The 22,644-nt window shown below is 42.9% G+C and overlaps 1 protein-coding gene across 1 annotated transcript in view; it reads right to left on the reverse strand.

Annotated features, from left to right (window-relative positions):
- Nucleotides 1-280: 280 nt before the first annotated feature.
- The window catches only part of TRPV3 (transient receptor potential cation channel subfamily V member 3), a 76,692-nt gene continuing 54,328 nt past the window's right edge, over nucleotides 281-22,644 (reverse strand). Inside the window, exons 10-17 of the mRNA XM_069613934.1 lie at nucleotides 20,057-20,155; nucleotides 19,684-19,757; nucleotides 13,804-13,969; nucleotides 10,853-10,919; nucleotides 8,819-9,090; nucleotides 7,456-7,568; nucleotides 4,631-4,710; nucleotides 281-2,435 (exon numbers count right to left, since the gene is read on the reverse strand). Coding sequence (XP_069470035.1) covers nucleotides 2,317-2,435; nucleotides 4,631-4,710; nucleotides 7,456-7,568; nucleotides 8,819-9,090; nucleotides 10,853-10,919; nucleotides 13,804-13,969; nucleotides 19,684-19,757; nucleotides 20,057-20,155 — 990 coding nt within the window. The 3' untranslated portion in view covers nucleotides 281-2,316. The remainder of the gene's footprint in view (nucleotides 2,436-4,630; nucleotides 4,711-7,455; nucleotides 7,569-8,818; nucleotides 9,091-10,852; nucleotides 10,920-13,803; nucleotides 13,970-19,683; nucleotides 19,758-20,056; nucleotides 20,156-22,644) is intronic.

Genomic DNA, 22,644 nt, shown 5'->3' on the forward strand with positions numbered 1-22,644 from the left:
GATTACAAGATCAAGACGTCTTGCAAGTCTTTCTGTTGGCATCCATTTGCAAAGTATAGAGTATTTTTCATGTGACTAGGACTTACTACACCAGATGTGGCATTACTTCTCAAGTTATCCAAATTGGATAGTTTACAATATATTTCAGATTACACTTAAAACACTCTGATGTTGTAAATATCACACTTTTAAAAAGTCGTGGTCACAAATGTAGTCATTACAAAGTTCAAATGAAATTCAAATATACATTTTATTCGGGTATAAACATCTTTAAAAATAATTCATAAAATACATTGATAACATTCATTTCATATTTACAAAGTTTAAAAAAACAAGAAATAGGAACATAACTTAATGTATACAGTAATACATTATTCAAGTATAGAGTCAAAATGTAAACACAATTATTTTCTGAATCTATGTAGTCTTTCTTTTACATAAAAATAAATAACAAATTTATAACATATCTTCATAAGGTGTAAGGTGCAAAATACAGTATTTCTCATTAATAGAAAGTGCATTCAGATCTGGGTGCAATCATTTCTGCATTCTACTGCAAAATGGCTCTGTTCTTTAAATAGGGAGCATACTATAGCAGTGTTGGTCACTTGGTAGCAGACACATTGAAAGAAATCGAGATGTGCATTAGAAAACAATTAGAGTATGGTATGTATGTATTGGATTTATGAAGTGCAGGATTTATAAAGTGCAAATCTATCTGGAAAGCAATGACACTCTCTACAAAGGCGACACACCCATGTGGTTACAAGCAGGGTGCCGGGGTAGCAGAGGAGAAGGGATGGGTGGAGGACGGCGTTTTGTGATTTACAAAGATATTACAGTAACATATATTGAGTATACATTGCATATTTCAAATGGATTTCCATACACAGGAGGTGTTTATTATTTATTTGGGAATTGCTGTTCATGAGATTCTGAAAATAAGTGCAAACATGCATTTATTTTGTGTTTTGTATTATGCCACACACAAACAAGATGCTTTAGAGTTCTGATTTCAATACAATATCTATGTCAGGAGTTGAGATCTGTGTCTTACTTATGTTTTATAATATACTAGTACAAAAGCCTGTGTGCACGGGCCACAGTTGTGTTGGGTGGAAGTTTCCCATCATTGTTTTTGTAAATTTCTCATAGTGGCTTAATCAAATGAATTTCTGTTTATATGTTTTGTTTAAAATGTATATATTTTCTTAGTGTATGCAACTAGAAGTATGCTATCAAAGTGGTGTCCCTGTCTTGGGCCTTTTCTGCAGCTAATTGTATGCTATAATTGTTGAAATACAGACTGTGTTTGCCCGGGAGATGAATTTGAAGTCTTATTGTATGCGTAAGGCAACAGCTCCCTTTAGCAGTGATAACATGCGCAGCGGGCAGTCTGTACTGCGCAACTACAAAATTGACTGAAAAATGTATGTGCAATCACTGATGCGGCACAGTTATTTTGATCAAGTGACTTTGATACGGAAATCGAAGCAAGAAGGTATTTGTACCTATGTAACATGCAAACAGAGTTTGAATTTAGATTTAACCAAGACAATGATTCATGATAATACATCAATTTTGAGCATTTTACATTGAGAGAAATGATTATAGTAATGATGCGCTAATATTAAAATAATGTAGTGGGTGTTAATATGGTCCTCTAGACTAGTTATTTAATGACATGTCTGTTTTTTATGCTGTTTAATAATAGTTGATTGGCTATATTTATAATATAGGTTTACAAAAGCAACACATTTATTTCCACAACAGAATTCATTCTGCAAATACTAGTAAGATGTTCTTATGTGAAAATTAAACTATTACATTGTTAAATAATGTATAAATGATTCAACACCCTCTACTTCATTAAGGCCCACTGCGTTTGGTATGTTTGTGTGTATTCCATTTCTTTTCATTGGAACTAATGCATCCACAAGTGTTTAAAATATAAAATATAAATACATGGTATATGCAAAAAAAAAGGATAGCACCGTGCATTACCAAAGCCACCCCATTAGTCTTTGGTACCTCTAGTACCGGGCGCCTGGAGTGGTGTATTATTTGCATACAGTATCGAGTCACACGTTTTGTTATAACTGCTTATAAATAATGCTTATTGGCTCATTTGATAGTGTGTTTCATAGAGAAACAATACACTGCTACTTTTTGTGCTTCATAGTCAAGAATTCACATCATCCATGGGAGACAAAAACCTTTTTCAAAAAAGGCTTAACAGGCGTTCAATAAAACACAGCAGGAAATGGCTCATTGTTGTGAACAGAACGCTGCACACATTGTTGAACAAGAAGGCAATTACACCTCGGTTTCAAACGGTCGGCTACTTGGCTCATGAATATTTATTACAAATCCCCTGTCTTTTTCAGCAAAGCTATCCAATTCTTCTTCCGGGACCATGGTCAACTTGTGAAATTCTGCAGGATAAAAAAAACAAAATGTTATTCCAAGTTGAAAACACTCTATATTTAGTGTGCAATTCCTTCTTTTAACTTTTTTATATTTCTCTAAAATAAAGTGGGAATGAGTAGAGACCATGATTCAGTTTAATCTTAACCTCCAAGATCCCCATTCCCCAAAGCTATTGGGGCCTTGTACATGCCAGCCAGGAGAAGTGACCAATCTGCTTTCATCAGCGTAAGCAGATCCCGCTTTGCAAGTAAGAACTACCACTGTATGAATGAACTCTTTGCAAACCAATACTGATTTCAACGTACATACACTAATGTTTGCATGTGCTGCTGCCCAAAATCTTTTCCCATGCCACAAGGCACAATGTGCCAACAAAATTAGAAAATGTGGGAGTGAGGAGAGAACATGGGCCCGCGACAATGAAACGGCAGGAGAATTTTGCACTAGCACACAAAAAGCAAGTCAATGAAAGTGAGAGCTCAATGTGTTCTTATGTAGCGGCTACAAATGTGGACTGAAGACAAACTGGCAGTAACATGAAAATGAAGTGGGCCACCAAGATGGCAACGCGCTCCGCAGAGTAGCGCGTAATTAAGAGATTGTAGTAGTAAAAAGAAAGAGACTTTTGGTGGGGAGCTATATGTGTAGCAAATTGAGGTCCTGGCAGATATACATGATTTTGATATGACTAAGTCCTGAGGAAGCAAAGCACATAACTTTGTGAAACAAGTATTGTTTTTGTTTGCATTTAAGTGGAGTGAATGTGATTATCTAGAACTGTATTTGGATATTATATGTATGCATAAACCATACATGAATTTATTTATCTTTTCTTCAAGCAGGATCATGCCTGACAACTGCTCAGAGAACTATGAAAGGAAACGGTCCATACAACTCTGATTGTGCATACCAGGCATCATCAATATATTTTATGAGAAATTGAAAATAAGTTGGTGATAAACACTGGATTCTTTGAGAGTGAAGATGGCACAGTGGTACTCACCCTCTCCTTTTCCAAATTGAGACACAGACTCTCATTTCATCTTATTTACCAGCAATATTGGGTCAGATGCTTGCCATCTCTATTGAAGGCTCCCATTAAACTCATTAAAAAAGGTTTGACTAGTGAAAGTCTGGTGGAGTGATGGAGCAGGAAAAGAACCCTTGCAGTGGAGCTATTGGACAAAACCTTTGTTTAAACCTGTCATATAAGCACTCAACCCTGGAGATCCACCTATAGAACATTGCTTCCTCCACCAAACCTGGAGAACTCGGAAAGTCTCTGGAGATGTCTTTTTTGCACTGTTGGGTGTCTCCAACTTGTATACTGAGCATTTATTATTTATTTTATTTTTTTATTCACATATGTATAATATTTACAGTGCATTTTGTTTGTGATGTGTTTTAGCCTGAGGCTAGATTTCAGGTAAGCGCTGGCCACGGAATTCCTGTGCCCCACTTCACCCAGTAGAGGAGGGATAACAGAAAGTTATATGTTTGATTCGGAAAGAAGGGGTCAGGCGGTTGCTGGGCTCCACTGTTAAAAGCAAAAATGCCATCGCTACAGCAAGCCTTTTTGCCACCAGCAAAACAAAAGTAGAACCTTCCCATAGAACCATCATAATAATAATAATAATCACAGGCCAAGGTGGTATCTCGCAAGAGTGTGTTCGAGCATGTTAAAAAATACTTTAAAACATATTTTCACGAGCTTGGTTGAGATGATATCGATCTGTTCATTGCACATTTCTGGAAGGGATTGGTCGCCAGATTGCAACTTCAACTTTCAACGTCAAGCTTTTTTCCCCAAAATGGCTACACTAGAGCAGTGTGAATACAGGTTGGTGAGCTAAACTGTGCGGTTCTTGCTAGATGGTTATTCCCCATTGATGCTATGTTTACTGCATTTGTGAAAGAGGGAGGAAATAACCAACTTCAGTGTTCTTCAGGTCGCTGTTGGGTGACAAAGGCCTGCAGAAAGCAATAATCGGGAGCTAGGAAACATCTGAAACCTTGCTCTTCCCAAGGGTTTTTTAAGTCAAATTTCCATTAATCACCAATCCTTGTGGTTAAAGATTGGCTTTATTCTAATCCATAGTTAACTTTCCACCCTCGTGATTGATGGATCACAAAACCAGGTTTGCTAGTGGAACTGAATATTAATTCTCACAATGTTTGAGTATAAATAATGTTACAGTACCTGTGGGCTCTGCGTGCCCCGGCTCCTCGTTGATGCAAGTGACATGGCTGTGCCATTCGGTCCATTTGACCTCGTTGATCCTGTTCAAGCAAGAAAACACAATCAGTTTTTTTTTCTTTATATATATGTTCATTGTAATCCTACTGGTGCAACTAAGACCTGGAAAGAGTCCGCTTTTAATGGAATACGGGAGGATTCATTTTCCTTTGAACTATGACCTATTTGCTGTCCCCTTAGGTCAGTGGTTTCCAAAATCTGTTAAGCTCAGCGTTCGTCCCTTGAGTACAAATTCTAAATGCCAGAACGGTTCTAAGAAGTTTCACTGAAATAAATGACTATGTGGTCATTTATTTTGTCATTGGTATCTCCGTGCCTTTTTCTTCTTTTAATTGGGGGTCCTCCATACTCCCATCACTGCCCGCCCTCACTCTACATATGCCTATCTATGTTAACCCCACTAAGAAACCCACCACAAACTAACTTACCATGTAGTCATTTATTGCAATAAAACCAAGGTACATGGCCAGAACTGCTTTTATCTCCCCTTAAACAGAGTTACCACCCTCCCATTCCCATTTAAAGAGCACTGCGCCCACCCGGAAATTCTCTCGGCCATCCCCGCTTTGAAGACCACTGTCTTAGGTCAATGATTATTCAGTGCCACATGTGCACCCATCTAGGATTGTAACCTTAGGATGTGTGCCCCAAGTGGCTCATTTTCGAGGTCAGTAAGATCCCTACCGAAATTGATATATTAATTTACTTCGCAATGCACCATTTCTTTGGTTCTCCGCCATTACTTCATCGCTGTGTGGCTAGTCGCAAAGAAGTTACGCTGAGCAACTCTGTCTTACTCTTGCCTTACAGCTGGCTTGCTCCTAGTAGTGCAGGTGCAAATCAGAGTTTCAGAGTTACTCATAGTAACCTCAGTTTGTGGGTACCATTGCCCTCCCCAGGGGTAACTCGAGGGTAAGCCAGCATTTCTCAGTGTAGCTTCTTTCTGCACAGCCATCCTACCCCAACCTGTAAAGGTCAGTAAATTGAGTGCCACATTGTGGGTATTATTTGTGGTAACAAGTAGCCATGGTTATAAAGTGCTCCTAGACTGGATTTGCAATGATAGCACTGCTATCCAAAACCGCAGATGTATAATTATAACTCCAGTGCTGGCTAATCTGAGGCTCAGAGCCATCCTGAAGTGAAGGTGAGGTCGAGATCAAGTTTGGGGAAGTTATAGAGTCGAGGTTATATTGGGCAGAGGTTTATGTGGTGAGGTAATAGGATGTACACTATAAATAGAGACAATGGGTCCTATTTATGAAATGGATGACTGTGGTGTTATGTTAAAATCGTATAAAGTAAAAATAGTGGGCCTCATTGTGAGACTGGCGGTAGCCGTGCCGGTCAAACCGGCACAGCTGCCACCAGTATAATTTTTTTTCTGGTGCCCGTGCATGGGCAATTACCGGGTGATTAGGGCCCTGCCAGACCTGCTAATTGCCCATGCGCGGGCACCGGAATGAAATGCTCCCCATTCACATTTGAGCCCCGTAGGGCTTAATGGGAATGTAGAAGTCAGATGCATCATTCAGAATGATGCCGGTGCATGCGACATGCTCTGCTTGCGGTTGCCGGTACGCCCGCCAGGTCAGACCTGACGGACGGGAAGGCACCCGCGAGCAGAACTCATAGTTTGCCGCTCCGGTGACAACTGTACCGGCAAGCTTACCGGTACCGTTGTTACCGGACCAGTAAACTTAGAATGAGGCCCAGTGTGTCTAAATCTTGAATGAAAACATTAGAAGCTTTTACATTATAAGTCCATTCAAATATAAAATTGAATGGTTTATGAAATCGACAATCAACAGTCATGTAGTTGATTGTTTGAACATATAAAGGTTTACCAACTCCACCCTCATTACCTCTACCCATTCTGAACATTTTTAAACCAACATATTCTTAACCGGTAGTTACCCCTCTGTAACTCCTTACTATCACCTGTTAATGGTTTCTGTATAGCTCATCCTGTTATTAATTTTAAAATGTAACTGTTTAATTATGCATTTCAAATTTGAGATTTTGTGATTTGGGAATGTTCATTCTGCTTTTTGAGAAATCTGTCTTCTTTGAGAAGATGATAATGACGTCAGGCTCACACATTGCCTTGGATGCTTCTTCTTCTAATGAAGGTAGGCTTTGCATTTCAGGCACTGTTAGACCCACCACCTTGGGAACGCTCCCCCGACACTGGCAGACCAGCTTGCGATACTATTTAGAAGTGAGTGGAGATGGGTGTGGCGCCCCCTACTGGAGACTGGCATTCTTAAGAACTTGCCAGGACTGACGTCTACTGAGCTCTTCAGGAAAAAACTAAAAACTCTGTTATTTGCTTGACTTGCTCTCTCTCCCGGAATCTGTTCTTGATTAGCCCCCAGGCCTTATGTTTCTGATCTGTTTGTTAGTCTCTGTGTTTTGTGTGCGCCCTTAAGCCCACGGGTCCATGGCTGTGCATTATAAATGAATTAAAGTAAAGTAAAGTAAAATAGTGCCCATTGGGAAAACCGACCTTCCTCTGACCCATCGCCTGGAAGAGGACATAGCATTGCTTAGGGGCAGTAGTCAAAGAAACTGGATTCTGGTTGAACAAAACCAACATTTCTGGTATGCAGGACATCTAATGCAGGCCTCCCTTCACACTCCAGGGAGGTTAGTCCTAAGGAGCACATGTGCGAGAGGGTACTCACGGTCAATAACAGTCGTATGGGTTTTTCATGGAAATACCTACAGAGCATTGCCTGACCACTGTAAGGACTTCACCTTCTTACCTTAAACAAGTCCTGTAGTCATCTGTGGAGACCCTGCACACCTCGCCCAGTTGGAATTTAGTCTTCAGCCACTGAGGTAGCGTTTTTTCAAATTCCAAAATAGTCCTGGCTCTCTGATGAAACCAAAAAATAGTGTTATTACATATTTCTTTAACAGTATTACTAAGTTGCAACTTCACTTTTGTGTTGTTTGTTGCTTTAATGTTAATAAAGTTGTAGTGCTCTTCTCGCAAAGAAGGGAACTGCTCAGTTTTGTGGAAAATGTCCCATTAATGGATATTTGAGCACGGAAATCATTATTGACCTCGTCTCGGCCTATGGGAATGCTCAGAAAGAAGTCAACAACTACTGATATTGACTGCATTCCCAACCTTCTGACTTCAGGAGCAGACAGGAAAATGACAGACAGTCCTTCCCTTTAATACCCATTCTCTGGCTCACCCTTGTGTAAGAGCTTTTTCAGTTGATGTTACATATAATTAACGTAGAGTCCTTTGAGAGGAGAAAACACTAATATGCACCATGTAATGTGTTGCAAAATAAATATTTCAGGCAGTTCAATCAAATGCATTTAAAACACATGTTGTGGTTTAAAATAAGTGATTACATGGAGACAAAGGCATGCTCTCCTGTGTTAAAGTTAAGCTACAGCAGTGCACAGTAAATATCCTACTATAAACAGTTCTTTATCAACTAATGGCGGCAATGTGTCACAGAAAGCTATTTCAGAAGAAAGGACAAGTCACAGCTGTAATTAAGTGCTCCAGGGGCAACTGCAATTCTGCTCCATGCTGATACTAGCAGCAGGCATTGTGACATCACAAACCAACTGTAATACATTATTACAGTGGCAGTTGCGATCTCATTTTCTTATTACAAATGAGCAGTGATGTCACTACTCTTGTGCAATAAGGATATTATGTACAACCTCTTATCTAGATATTGCTGGCTGCCATGTATTATCTAGTATTTATATCTTGTGTTTAAATCGGATATCATATATTTGAACAACCTCTTGAATTAGACTAAATGCACGTGGTTTGGAGAGTAAATCAGCCAACCATGAGTAGCATGCTGAAATTGAGCAATTTTAATGATAATGATGTGTTATTTATATAGCGCCTTTATCCAAAGCGCTTTACAGAGCACATACAATAGCACCCTACTGAAATTGGTACTCATTTATCGACCTCGGAAGGATGAAAGGCTGAGTTGGCCTTGTCGGCATTCGAACCTGCAGATCACACTCAGATCGCAGCAGCAAGCACTTAACCCACTGAGCTATCTTACCGGCTTTTAAAGAGAGTCAATGATCTCTTTCAGTAAGTAGGCCCGCCTCATGCAACTTGCGAGTAGCACCCACCTGAAGTCTCCAGATATGCTCGCTCTCCTTGGAGACCTTTTCCACTGTTTCTCCCATCAGCGCAATCAGCATGTTGAGGAGGAGGACGAACGTCAGGATGACGTACGAGATGAGCAGGAGCAGGAACAGGACCGGGTACTTCGAGTCCTGCTGGATCTCCAGGTCTCCCAGGCCAATGGTGAGCTTGAAGAGCTCCACGATCGCGGTGCTGAAATTGTTGTATTCGCTGCAGTCGCTGTCATCGGAGCATGTCTCAATCAGCGATGCAAGAGCTGGGGAGGGGGCGGGGAAAGGGTAACAAGGAATATTCAGTAAGACATGTGTCTCATCCCTCAGGGGGGCTGCTTAGTAAAACATTGAAAACTTGAGTTCATCCATTTGACTAGAGAGTGGATTGCTGGTAATATATTACAGGCGCATAAAGCAAACCATGTATCTATGCATGGCCACCCTCTACCCCCTACCACAGACCCCTCCTCTCTCTACATAGGCAGACGCCCAAGTGTCACCACCGCCAACCACCTAGAAATATTCCCAATGTGCCGGCAAAGCATTGGCGCTGTTTGCTTTAGAGCGGGAGCCCTTCCGCCTCTGGTCCCCCTCCTTCCACCAACCCCCAATTCAGGCCACACAAAATTTCTTTCTGAAACAGTTTCATTGTCAGCCAATTTTTGATGAATGTCTAACTAACATGACCGTAAATCCGTTATTCAATGAAAATGCAATTCTGTATTTAGCAATGGTGTTAACCCCTTAAGTGCTAAGCACGAGTGCACTCGTCCTTTTTGCATAGACTTGATTAAAGCTCAGCAGTTATCCCAATCCCCCATCATTTGACAATGGACAAAGCCCTTTGAAAATTGGCTGTAAAGTCTGCTCACAGAAAGGGCAAAACTCAATTAGCTTAGTTAGTGCAGTTATGCGAACTTTATCCCTCAAAGATGTGTTTACTATCCCACTGCAAGTACCTGCGCCGGTGCCTCACCTGCCTAGTTAATGTACTGGAAAGAGCGCCCAAGCTCCAACAAGCCCAGCGTCCACCTAAATGCCAAGATCTATATGTGTTCAATCTTGAAACAGTCTCTTCTCACTACAGGGGTTAGGGAAGTGGAAAGCAGGTGAAGCCGACATTCCTACGAAAGTGGCCCGCAGGGCCTGATTCACAAAGCAGTTTTCAATAGGAAAATCCCATGATCTTAAATAGAACAGTACACCCTCATTGCATGGAATATTCTAATGGAAATAATGTCCCTCTACTTCTGTCATTACCATTGCGCAAACATCCCTTAACCTTTTTTGAAGGCCCTTTTAGTACATTACTAGGCAGGAACATTCCGTGACCCTCGTTAAAGTTAGCTTAGGCTGAGGGCCATGACCGCCTGTGGCCCTAGGAATGAGACCTGCTTAAATAGAGACAGGAAGTTCAAAGTGAAGCTCTGGAGGTGGAGCTCTCGAAAGAGTCCCATTGTCATGATGGCTGTGGCTCCGGCCAGAGGCGTTGCTAGGAGTGGGTGAGGGCCGGGGGCTATAGTGTTTTCGGTTGTAGCCCCGGATAGAAGCTGAGGGGTAACAACCAAAAAGGCTAGCTAGCCCCCAGTCCCGACAGTCCCAAAATTAGCATAGCCCTGGATCTTTTCCAGACCTAGCAACACTCCTCGATCCGGCTCAGAGCAAAGGTCCGGGACTTGGGGGATACTGAAAGGTACGTTTCGCGTTTTAATTATTATTTTGTTTTTTAAAGGAAGCAGCTGGGGGAGTCCAGTAGTAGAGGGGCGATTCAGAAGGTCAAAGCCACCAGGTTGCTTGGAATGTGTCTTTGTACCCCGATACCTCATTCTGAGCAATCTGATTTGCTATTTTCACAATCATGGGTCCAACAACCTTTCCACCTTGCCATTCGCGTATGGGCTGAGTGTCTATCTGCCTCATTTTAAAAAGTCTGTGAATCGCAAACATTGATTTTCAATTTTCCAACTATTGCTCAATAAATTCCAAATGAGCTATTTTTGCATGACAAAGGGAAGCGGTACTTACCCACACCGAAGCCAAACAAGAACAGGATGTAGACAAACAGAAACTTCAGCACATCGTTCACGATGACCTGGAAAACAGAAGCGTGAGGATGAAGTGAGGATCGGAGAAGGTCGCAGAGCATCCTGTAACCCCGCAGTGCTGGTCCTCCACTCCAGCCAAGATGCCTCACTGCAGTGAATACTCCTAAGTTCTTGCAATGAGTAGCTCTGATCGTGTCTTAAAATGGGGTTCTTCTATCGCGCTTCGTGCCGCAGCCCGGCCTGTATGCGCAGGACCAGCTTTCAAACCCAGGCTGCTCAGTGTTGTCTTGCTTCTGAGACAAGTGCAATGCCCCTTAGCTATCCACCTGGCACTGTCTTACTTTTACTGCTGCCTGACAGCCTGTGTAAATAGAAGCTAACTTTAACAAGGGTTTTTAACCTAATCTGTCCTCATTGCTGGCTGCTGGAATTTAGCTGTACGACCTGTGTAATTGGCTAGTCAGACTCCCCTTTGTCTTGCGATTTGGTATTTTGCTCTGGGTTGTCTTGTTTATGTGCGCGCCTCTTTGGCCCGTGGGCCTCCGGCACGTTACAAATATTAAAACGAAACTAACTAAACTACTCATCAAAGCTGCAGTATTAACCAGCAATAATGATGGTGTTAATAATCGGTATAGCAGGACAACTGTTCCTTTCATATAGTGCTTGCAGCCACACGCTAGTTACTTCCAAGCACTGCACATAATAGCCATACAACTATTGATAAGACAAGTCCCACACACTTACGGAACTATGATCTATATTGTCTTTATTGTGTTTTGTTTAGTCTTCGTAACAGTAGACCTTAATCGACTTTGGTCGAAATTATACATATGGGGTGTTCCGGACGGTCTAATAAATATCCTCATTACACCACATTTGGGAGCCTCTGTAGGAATTCGGCTGGACAAGGAGAGTTAATTATCAAAACATATGCAGATAAATGTTGGACTTACACAAGGGCGCGTTTTGGTGCCTGCACTATTCAGCTTTATTTAGCTGCTGGCCGAATGCATTGCTATCCAGACAGAATTGCACAGGATTGGAGGGACACACATTTCCTGGTCAGAGTGTGCAGGTATAAGTTATACAAAAAGAAGATGTATTAACAGGTGTCTAAACCCAAAAAAGTACGATGGCAGAGGGTATACCTGATACCCAAAGATTCACACATGAACATTAAAACGTTTCTTTATTAAACCTATAAGTACTGATATCATAAAATGATCACAGAACATAAACCTCCATAAAAGCGTATATAAAACATATATCTCACAAAACACAAAGAAATATACAAACAATGTGGGTTGATTTTTCTAATAACTGGATCAACACCGTGTGATACTTCACACTGGAGTTGTTCTCCTTTCTTTTAAGGATGGTATTATTGTTCTCTAAACCCAACGTGCACACGTTTCTGTCCCTAAAACACAGATAGATGTAGGACATTCATCAGGGGATTACAGTTGCATGTGTTTTACGTGGTGATAAGGTCTTCCTTCCTGCCACTTCTTTTCTGCCAAATATGTTCAATAATATGAACAATGTGGGTTAAAGACACTATGGGCCTCATTACACGGATGGCGGTAGGGATTTACCGGTACCGGTAAAATTCCGGTACATCCCAACCGCCTTACTACGAGGTCCCTTTGCGGGTTGGGGGATTCAACGCCTGCTTTTTGCAGGCGTTAAAATCCAACCCGCTAAGGGACCTCGGAGCTAATTACGGCACCGCAAAATTGTGGTGCCGTAATTAGCGCCTTCCCCATTCCCATAGAGCCCTATGGGGCAGAATGGGAATGGGGAAGGGCAATGGCGGAAAGGGGATTTACCGCCCCTCCAACCTTGGAATGGGGCGGTAAATCCCCTTTCCACCAAGGCGGTGCCGGTATTTTACCGGCATGGGCCATGGCGCTAATAGCGCCATGGCTCACCGCCTACCGGGTAATGAGGCCCTATGTTACAAGTTTACCTATTTATCGCTTATATCTTGTAATTAGACCTTGATCAAGATGCCCCGATCCACCTACGGAGCTAGATATGTTTCTGTCTTACATACCTTGTAGAGTGTATTATTACAGATCAAATATCATAAGGTCTGAAACGTGCTCTGCCTGCAGTATAGGAATATGCCCACACCAGTCCACACATCCATGCTCCACCATTCCTTGAGCCGTGATTTGCTGCACTCCATGGCGTAAGCACTTTCCCCCTGACTCTTCCCGCCACTTCCTGACACTCCACCCACTCACTTTCCTGTCAAAGGATGCAGAAGGGGCGCCACTACACAGAGTGGAAGGTAGCATTGTCCATGTGCAGAAGGCCCGCAGCCTCACACTACAGGCAACAGCCAATACTTGATGTTGAACGTGCTAATGTCTTTCTGTCGCCCAGATCTTTTAGAATCTGTTTCAGCTGTGTCATGCTCTAAACGCATTCATTAGTCACTTATGGCAGCTTTAAGAACAACAGGGGGCCTCATAATGACGTATTCATGTGATTTTTCCCAAATACAGCCAACACCATGAAGCCCCCAGTAAAATGACCAGAGAAGTCTGCGTTACCTGCATACAGCTTTTCTAGACCTGGCCTTTCATTTCACTAATGCATTCGGGGAGTTGTAGTTTTGTTTAATTTCAGTTGAACACATTTGATCAAAACACCTGATTTTAATGATTGGTAAAGGAAAAACCCATGTTTGAATGAAACATCCGGCCATCCTCTTATGTACCACTGCCCCACCCGTCCCCCCGAACCCCACCACAGACCACACACTATCCTTGTATGAACAGAAAGGTGCTTACTGTGATAAACCAACCTACAGGCAATGCCCATGTCGAGTGTGTACCCATATCTGTGCAGGGCTAATTTAGGATGTCTTTACCTAACATGTGGAAGCTAGTGTTAACATGAGGACAATAAAGCACTTACCTTTTGAATCATAACACTGTAGATCCCCAGCGACTGAAATCCTCTGGTGTAATACAGCATATTTGCCCAGCCCAATGCCATAGCCAGGACAAGCAGCGCCAGGTACTCCTTCACCCCAAACAAGTAGAAAAGCACAGAGAGGACCACCAGCACCGCTTGTAGCAAACTGTAAGTGCAAAGGCAAATAAAATAATTATGCAACTGTGGAGGAGAAAGCCAATGGTTTAGCAGAGAAATGAAGAAAAGTAACCCTTTGACTAACCACCCCCTACGCCCCCCCCCTCTGGTGGCCCAGAGTGCCTCAGAAAATAACAATAATAATACTCATTTTGGCTGCATGTCCCTGGTACTTGGGGTTACGAAGATCTGTCCCACCAAATGTATTCTATATATACCTGTCCCAAGAGCAACATTCCAAGAGTGTATTGGGATGCCCCCGTGCACGCTGTAGAGGCAGCCAGTGGGGGAAGCAGATGCTGGCTACTAGAGGCAGCCGGTGGGGGAAGCAGATACTGGCTACTAGAAGCAGCCGGTGGGGTAAGCTGATGCTGGACACTGGGGGCAGCGAGTGGGGGAAGCTGATGCTGGATGCTTGCACGAGCTGGCAATAACCAAAGCTTCCAGATGTAAACTAGTCCCTTATTGATAATCACCCCCAACAGGGCTGCAAGTGGGCCGGGACCGCCGGTTCCGAGCCCCGGCAGGCTCAAAAATTTCGTTCTGTGGTGGGTCCCTGCCAGCGCTCACTAATCTCCCCTGGCAGCCCCTGCCGCTAGAGAACAAGGCTTTATTTCTAAAGCCTGAAGCTCTCGCTCATGTGCCTTTCATCCATAATGGTGGCGCTGGCACCTGCAAGGCAACCCTTCAGGCAAGAGATGCCCATTGGCCGGCGCCACTATTATGGAGAGAAACGTGAGGCCACTGGAAGCCTTTTTTCAAAATACTAAAGCTCCCGTGAATGAGCAGGAGCTTAAGGATTTTGAAAAAAAGGCCTCTGCTTCCAGTGGCCTCACCTTCTTATCCTTAATGGTGACGCTGCCTTTCCCAAGCTGGCGAGGGGCAGCGCCACCATTAAGGCTGAAAAGACGAGGTGCTGTCCCCTGCCAGGCAAGCCTATAGAAAATAGATGCAGAGATCGGCACCCTCCCCGCAGGGCAGGGGTTGGGGGGGACATGTCAAGGGAGCGTGGCCTAACACGCCCGCATGCGAACCCCCATGTAGGCCATGCCCCCTTGATGAGCCCCGACACATGTGGCACTGACCCCCACCCAGCAATAGTATTGCCATGCATTTACCTCTACTATATTATTGACATGAAGAGAAGTGCGCATGCTCGCTGGCGACTTGCATCCCATAGATGAGTCACATCGGCCATTCCATTACACGTCATTGCAAAGCTATCGGTTTAAACCTTTGACTGGCCACTTATGCGCTATTGATCTGTGGATTTCTTTGTGTCTAAAGGCATTTCTTTTCGGCTTTATTGCTGAAACATCCTAGTAAGAAAGGTCATTAGTCATTGGTTATTTTGGTAAATACCCCTTGTCTTTGTCAAAAATCGGTTTAGTCTGCTGTGCATAAGCGCGAGAAGTGTATTGTCCAGGCCTTCTGGAATGTTCTTTGCTAATATTTACTCAGAGCATGTCAGCTGCCCTCACAGGTCCCTGACCATTTGAAGGTACTGGACTGGCAGCCCCATGTTTCGGGATGGTCCTAGAGTTCCTCACTGACTGGTAGTGTCTTCACAGTGTACTGTGGCCTTGTGTTGCTTTGTACCGATATACAGGGCCTCACCACGAGTTGGGCGGTAATGCAGCGGCAACGCTATTACCGCCACATTTAAGGGTCCGCCCAATCACTAGTCTGGCAGCATTTACCCCCAGCTCCAAGGTGGGTGTAAATGCACCTATTTAATGCCCATTTTCAGGCGCAATTAACGCGGCGAGATTAGCGTGTGCTAATTGCGCCGAAAATTACAGGAATGGGGAATTACATTTACCGCCCAACTCGTGATCCGGCGGTAATACCTCTGGATGGGTGGGCAGTAATGCAAATACCGCCCAACTCGTGATGAGGCTCACAGTAAGCATAGCCTAATAGTATTGAAGTTAATGGTGAAATGGTAAATTGGTTTATTCTAAAATGCCCACGCCTAGCCTATGTAATGAGCTGGATGGAAGCAAGTTCAAATCTGTCTCTAATTGGTTTATAAAAAAGCACATGTAAGAGAATTAAGATAGGGGGGGCATGTGTAAATGCACACCACTCCCCCACACTCATGGAATGCCAGGCTGCAGGGCAGTCTATGATAACATTATTGGCACATCTAAAAGACAGTTTTGGCCTTTTTAAAAGGGGAGATTGGTATGTAATATATGCCCAAGCACATGCTCCGCACATACGTGTCCGCTGTCTTCCACACCCCAATCCTTTTGCCCCCAATCCATCTTCGGTGGATGTGCTGTGCATAGCTCATTGTTTCCCTGTTTCATGTCCTATGTTCCTTAGCCTCTGGCATTGACCATGCTTCTAGGCTCAGCCTCAGGCCGCGCCTATGAGTTTATTGACATGTGCTTTAAGCAGTTTTCCAAAGCTGACTTGCACGTCTCTGTCTTCAGTGCCTTTGGCCGCAGCGCCCCACAAGTTCTGAGAATCCTTTCCTTTTTTGTCCCTCTAAAATAGACTCATCCGGTGGTGCTCCGGTTTTGGGTTTGCTGCTTTGCGCTATCTTTAAAGCTTAGAGATTCAGGAGCAGGCAAAGCCTTTGAAACCTCAGGTGGAGTAACCTTAGCTTTAGCGAAGCCCAGGACCGGTGGATTTGTTTCTTCTTGATGATTCCTCACCACAGTTGCATAAACGCTGTCAGAGCCCCGGTCCAGTCGGTAACAGAATCTCTGCTTAAACTAGGAACAAACTTTAGCTGCGCACTGCACTTATACCATGACCCCTTGCCTCCCAAGCAGACTTGCGGAAGCCTAACTACACTTAAATGTGTTCTCAGTACCCACTTGGTCTAAACACGGGTTGTACAATTCCGGTCCTCGAGAGCCGGGATCCCGACAGGTTTTCAGGATATCCCTCATGAATATTCATGAAGAAAAATGTGCATACATTTAGAATCATTGTATGCACATTCATCTCATGAATATTAATGTGGGATATCTGGAAAACCCAACATGGATCTGGTCCTCAAGGCCTGGAGTTGGACAACCCTGGTCTAAACAACTTTTTTGATGGAAAAGTAGAGTTTATGGTGTTAAGTAGCCTAAGTTATAGGCTCAGACAGCAAAACCTCCCAACCATTTTGACTAGGGATAGTCCAAGCCATTGCAGGGTCTTTCGGTCTCAAGCTTGAACAACAGGCTGAGAACACTTCATGGGATTCAGGGCTCCTTTTGCTGCAGAAACGGGCGGTGCCGGGCTACGAACAGCTAAGAAAAAACCCTCTAAGGGGTCCTTCTTCCCAGGGGCATCTGCCAAACAAAAGAACCAGGACTGACTCCCTCTAGCAGGTAAACTACGTGCCTTCCTGCTGTGCGTCTGTGATGTCGAGGCCAGTTTCCAACCACTTGCTGAGATGAAGGTCCACCCTAGAAGATCCCTGAATTGCCTCTCATGTGGCCCAGGGGTACAGGCTTCTTTCTCGCCTTACCCTCACTTTTCTCCTCAATAATCTCAAACGACCGTCCCGGCGCTTCCCATGGATGCTGAATAGCTCTTGGTGGAATAGAAGCCTTTCGCCAGGATCAGAGGAATCTTGTCTTCTATTTCTGGTAAGTTCCGTTCTGGAACAGAAGTAGAGGATCTATGTCCGTTCCCACTCTGCTGTGAGTCTCTTAAAATGGTCACTCAGAGCCCCATGCTTTAGGAGTCACTAGACAGGCGACGGCAATGCTCGTGTGCTAAAGGCTGCCCTTCCCTGGAGGAAAGAGGATTTTCTACCGGGCAGATGATACTCATTTACATCCCCCTAGCTCCTTGGCACTGAGCGTGGCTCAGATGGTCCTCTGCCACAAGTGTAGCACTTTTTGCCCCCAGCCTGCCCTTCAACAGCAATCAGTTTGCTTCTTGCATGGGCAGGGATCCTCACTCAATCGAGGGAGGGGGGCATCTTTCTTCTAGACTGGGATGATTGGTTCCTTAATGCCTTCGCCGGCTTCTTGTTCTCACAAAGACAGTCACAAGGCGACGGAGAACACCTGTGTTCCACTAACATCTAGAGATTCCTTTCAGGCAAAACCCATTTTGTTGTTTCGGCCTATTGGACCTGATTTATGTTCCTTACATTTCTTTCAGCCCGGAGGAAAGCTTTTCTGCCCTCCACCTTTACCCCCAATCACTTGCCTTGCCCACCAGGAAGGCGACGATCTACGTTTTGGCTAACTGGGGTTATTCACATGAATTGCGGATATCCTTTAAGTAGCAGAGCATGTTTGACTAAAGTTCCAACAGATTTCCATGCTCATCCAGAGATACTATTTCTGCCCTCCTTGCCTACACCTTGCACTGAAATGGAATGATATTTGCGGTGTCTGTCAGTCAGCAGGGCTCTTCATAGATCACACAAAGCCCACTGTGTCCCCTGTCAGGAATCCTGTTATCTAGGGTGTTGATGTCTCTGACAAAGAAGCCTCCTCTGCTCTCCAGCTGGCGGCGGCCATTTTAGAATTCTTACCTGAGGTGGAAGGTTCTTTGTGATGGCGCCTTGGCCAGCGTTGCCCCGCTAAGCCAACTTCAATACCTTTCCAGCCCAATATCTGATGGGGATCTCCTTGTGTCTTTTGGCTCCTCGTGTCTTTTGTATACACTACATTAGAACTATAAATATGATTGTAAAAGGTGTCTGTTTAACCTAGTTCCCTATGTTTTAGGTTTATATATTGTACTCTTCAGCTGTCTTTACTAACCACAAAAAGACCATTTAGTTTGTAAGGTTTATTGAGCCAATGTTGAAATGTTTTGGCCTTCAGTTTAGCATTGGTCAAAAGACACTTAAAGATTGGTCAAAGGAGGTTACCTCCCCCTTGTGCCAGGGCCCCGGCAGATTTACAGGTGGAGCTACCCCTCGCCCACTGACATATTAACCCACGCACTGGAAACCACAGCTCAGTTTAATTTTTGGTGGAGAGAACAGGACGGTAGTGGGAGCTTTTCTAACTCTATTTCAGGTTGTAGTTGGGAGGTAACCATCAGCCTATCTCTTCCTGGGGAACACCCATTAAAGGCAGGCCCAGGGCACCCCTTTTAGCTCCATGTTGCATTGGAGACAGGCTTTCTTTTTCAGCCACCAGTTAGTAAATCGCTATTCTGGCAGTGCAGGGAGTCCACCAATTAGATGTGTTTGTGGTTTGGGTCTATTCGTCCTAAAACATTTGACCTAATCACATTTAATCAAATTTATTTGACCTTTTTTGGTCTAAAATGCATGGGGAGATCCCCCAAAACTCCCCCACACTTTGGCTCAACCTAATCTATACCCTTACACACACCCATATATATTTAATTAAATTTGACCGAATAAAAGGTCAAAAGAATTCGATCAAATGTTTTAGGTCAAATGTTTTTAGGTCAATTATGCTAATACCATTTATATGAGGTAAATTCCTGCCTTCTCTTAACTGGTTAGTCTCTCTGCTAGCGGGTCCATTGAAGACCTGGCAGAAGTGCTTCTTCGACCAGATCTGTTAATTGGGACATTGATGGCATTGTTGAGGTGTTGCAATGCTGCGCTTAGCATGTCCAACATTCTTTTTCAGAAACATCTGTTAATGGTTAGAATGTACATATCAGTGAATTGTCTTACTCTTTAATATGCTACAGTGTCAAAATATTATATAATATTTACAAACATGTAACAGTGGTGCGGTTCACAGGACTTACAACTGAACGTGGAACCAGGCATCTGATAGAACGGATCGGAGGTCTGACGGTCGAACCAAGAAGATGACCACACTCTGTATGGATACAAAATATGTAGTTACACAATGAAGCACATATTAGACACCTTCAGAAAGAGACAATATATCCTTCTGTCTATAATACATCATAAAAGGGTCAGACAGTAAAATGAGTATTGATAAGATCATTTGCTCTACAATCAATACTGGGAGTCTATGCAGTTTATGCTAGATTGTGCCCCCACCCATTCACCACTCCCAGATTTTAGCACTTTGGCTAAAATTACTCTTGTTTCAAGATTTTTGTCAAAAATTGCTTCTTAAAGTCACAAGTCAGAGGTTCACCATAGACTCACCTCTTTGACCATGAAGTATGTTGCACACACTATGATAAAGATCTGCCCCACCAGCTGGATCCACCCAATTTCACTGGACATGTCTAAAGGGTAAAGAGCCTGAAAAAAGAGGAAAAAGGGAATGGAATGGAATTAAGAGATCGAGCTTCACAACAGCCTCGTCATTCTCCTCATACCTATATAGACATACATTATGTACATAAACTTCAGACAATATTTCATTTAGGGACATTTTTTAGATTAATCAAGAACAACGTGACATTTTGTGCTCATGGATGCTTTTATTTGGAAGAAATGTTTAATCAACACAGTGTATGGAAAGTGTAATGTTTGCCTGCATTATCAGCATTGGCAATGTCTCAAAGGCCATCCCTGTGCCAGGCCCACCAGTGTCCTGAGGCCCATCCCTGTTCCTGCCACATCCCTGCTCTGAGGCCCAGTCATCCTCAAGCTCACTCACGCTCACAGGCTCGTCCATACTCTAACTCCACCTCTCTTCCTGTGTCCAAGGTCCATCTTTGTCCTGAGGCCCATCCCTCCTCGAAGTCCACATGAGCCCTGAAGCCCATGTCTACTCTGATACCAGTCTCTGGACTGAGGTCTCTGCCTTCTCCAAAGCCCTGCCCTGACAAGGTTAATGCCTGCCTCAAACAGACCCCAGTTTCTCACTTGATGTGCACTCGTGGTAGCACAAATCCAACTGACACATAGAAAACATGTCATGGCACATGAGTATGACTAGAGCAATCACAGAGATGTCATCTGCACATATATCTATATATCTATATCTATAGTGCATATGTATATGCACCCACACACTATATCACTATATATATTACACAGCCACGGTAGTGTAGTTATGGTTAAGTTGCTGTTTCCATAGGAAGAGCACTTTATGGCCGGTTTATAACTTCGCTCTCCCTGGACGAATCCTCACCAAACTTTGCAAAAAAAGTATATGGCCCACTCTGAATTTCTTTGCTAAGAGTAAATGTAAATGTAAAGTAAATGCACATGTGATGTCATCAGTGATGTCATCAATGATATTTGTGATGTCATCTTTGATATTCTAGGTGTTAGTCTTAGCAGTGCACGGTGGTGGCGCAAGTTATGGTTGCTTAGCTTACCATAACTGGCGAATTTCAGGGGTTTTTCGATTTTACTTGTAACCATAATGTCCTTTTAACAACTTTTTTTTACTGAATTTCATAGGTTTTTATTAGTGCAACTTAACCATAACGTCCCTTTAACAAAGTTTTTTCATTGAATATATATATATATCTATATATATATAGCTGGACTGACATATATGGGATCATTGTGTTATTTATTATATTTGCACACAGATCTTTATGCAACATGGTTTGTTGACACCACTGTTATTTCTCACATTAGCTTGTAGGTTTTAGAGTCTATCAATTCAATATTCCAAACACAGTAATTGAATGAATTTTAGATCTCCTCTAACTTTCAGCTATCTAATTTGAATGTTTTCTTTCTTAGTTTTATTTGTAGGGTGAGCAATTTTATTGCTATGTTATTTAGGAACTTCATTTTAGACCTGCAGTTATATTCTATTTTAGTGATTTTTAAAGTGTTCCTCCTTTTAAAATGCTCATTAGACTAGTTACGATTACTGCTCAGGTATGATTGATTTTCTAATTAGGGTTTTATCCTCTGTCGCAGTCTTGTATTTCAATTGTATTATCATTTGTATAGCTGTGTGTATATAATTTGTTGTTCCTACATCAAGGCTATGAATGCACTAAGCACTTTATATATCCTTGTATAGGATTCCTATGCTGCTATATTGCTACTTGCACATTACCCGTTGGGGTTAGCTATTGCGATTTTGCACATGCACTTGCACTTTATGCATCCCTATATGCGTTTTATGCAAAAAGCAGCTCGTGATGCATTATGGCACTTGCACTTTCATCACACAGCCTATCAACAATATGATGTATGATGATTTTGAATATATGTCACTAGCTACATTGACACATAGCTTTTCGCAATTCATTTATGAATTGCAGGAATAATATATTGCTAATTATTCAGGATTGCGACTAGGGAACATTATGTAATACATTGGTATTTTTTCTGCGTGTTTTTTGACATTAGACAAACGTGTTTTACACTAATAAATAAACCCGATACACGCAGCACTACACATACATATAGACCTAACTTAACACACACTAAAAATCACACATTCGCTTAAAAAAAATAATACATCTATAAACGTAACATGTGCAATAGGAGGACACTTACTGAAGTTTAAAATGTGTGGTTTACATGTTGAGAAAAGCGATATATCGCCAGCCAATTGGATCTGCCAAACAAATGTATTGCATGTAATTCAATGTTTTTTAAGGTAACCCACTGTGGGTTTAAACACTTTCAAACATGGCGGATTTTGTGGGAAAAAAATGGCTACCATTGTTCTGGACAATCTATCCATGTATACCATAGAGAATACACGGGTTTAAATGGACTTCTTTTGTTTCTGCACCCTCATCGTGATCAAGCGGCTAGCTTTGCCGCAAAACGAGGCGTTGTCCGCATTTTTCTCTTGTCCACGGCAT

Source organism: Ambystoma mexicanum, chromosome 9 (genome assembly GCF_040938575.1).
Source record: "Ambystoma mexicanum isolate Mex_15411 chromosome 9, UKY_AmexF1_1, whole genome shotgun sequence".
NCBI lineage: Eukaryota > Metazoa > Chordata > Amphibia > Caudata > Ambystomatidae > Ambystoma > Ambystoma mexicanum.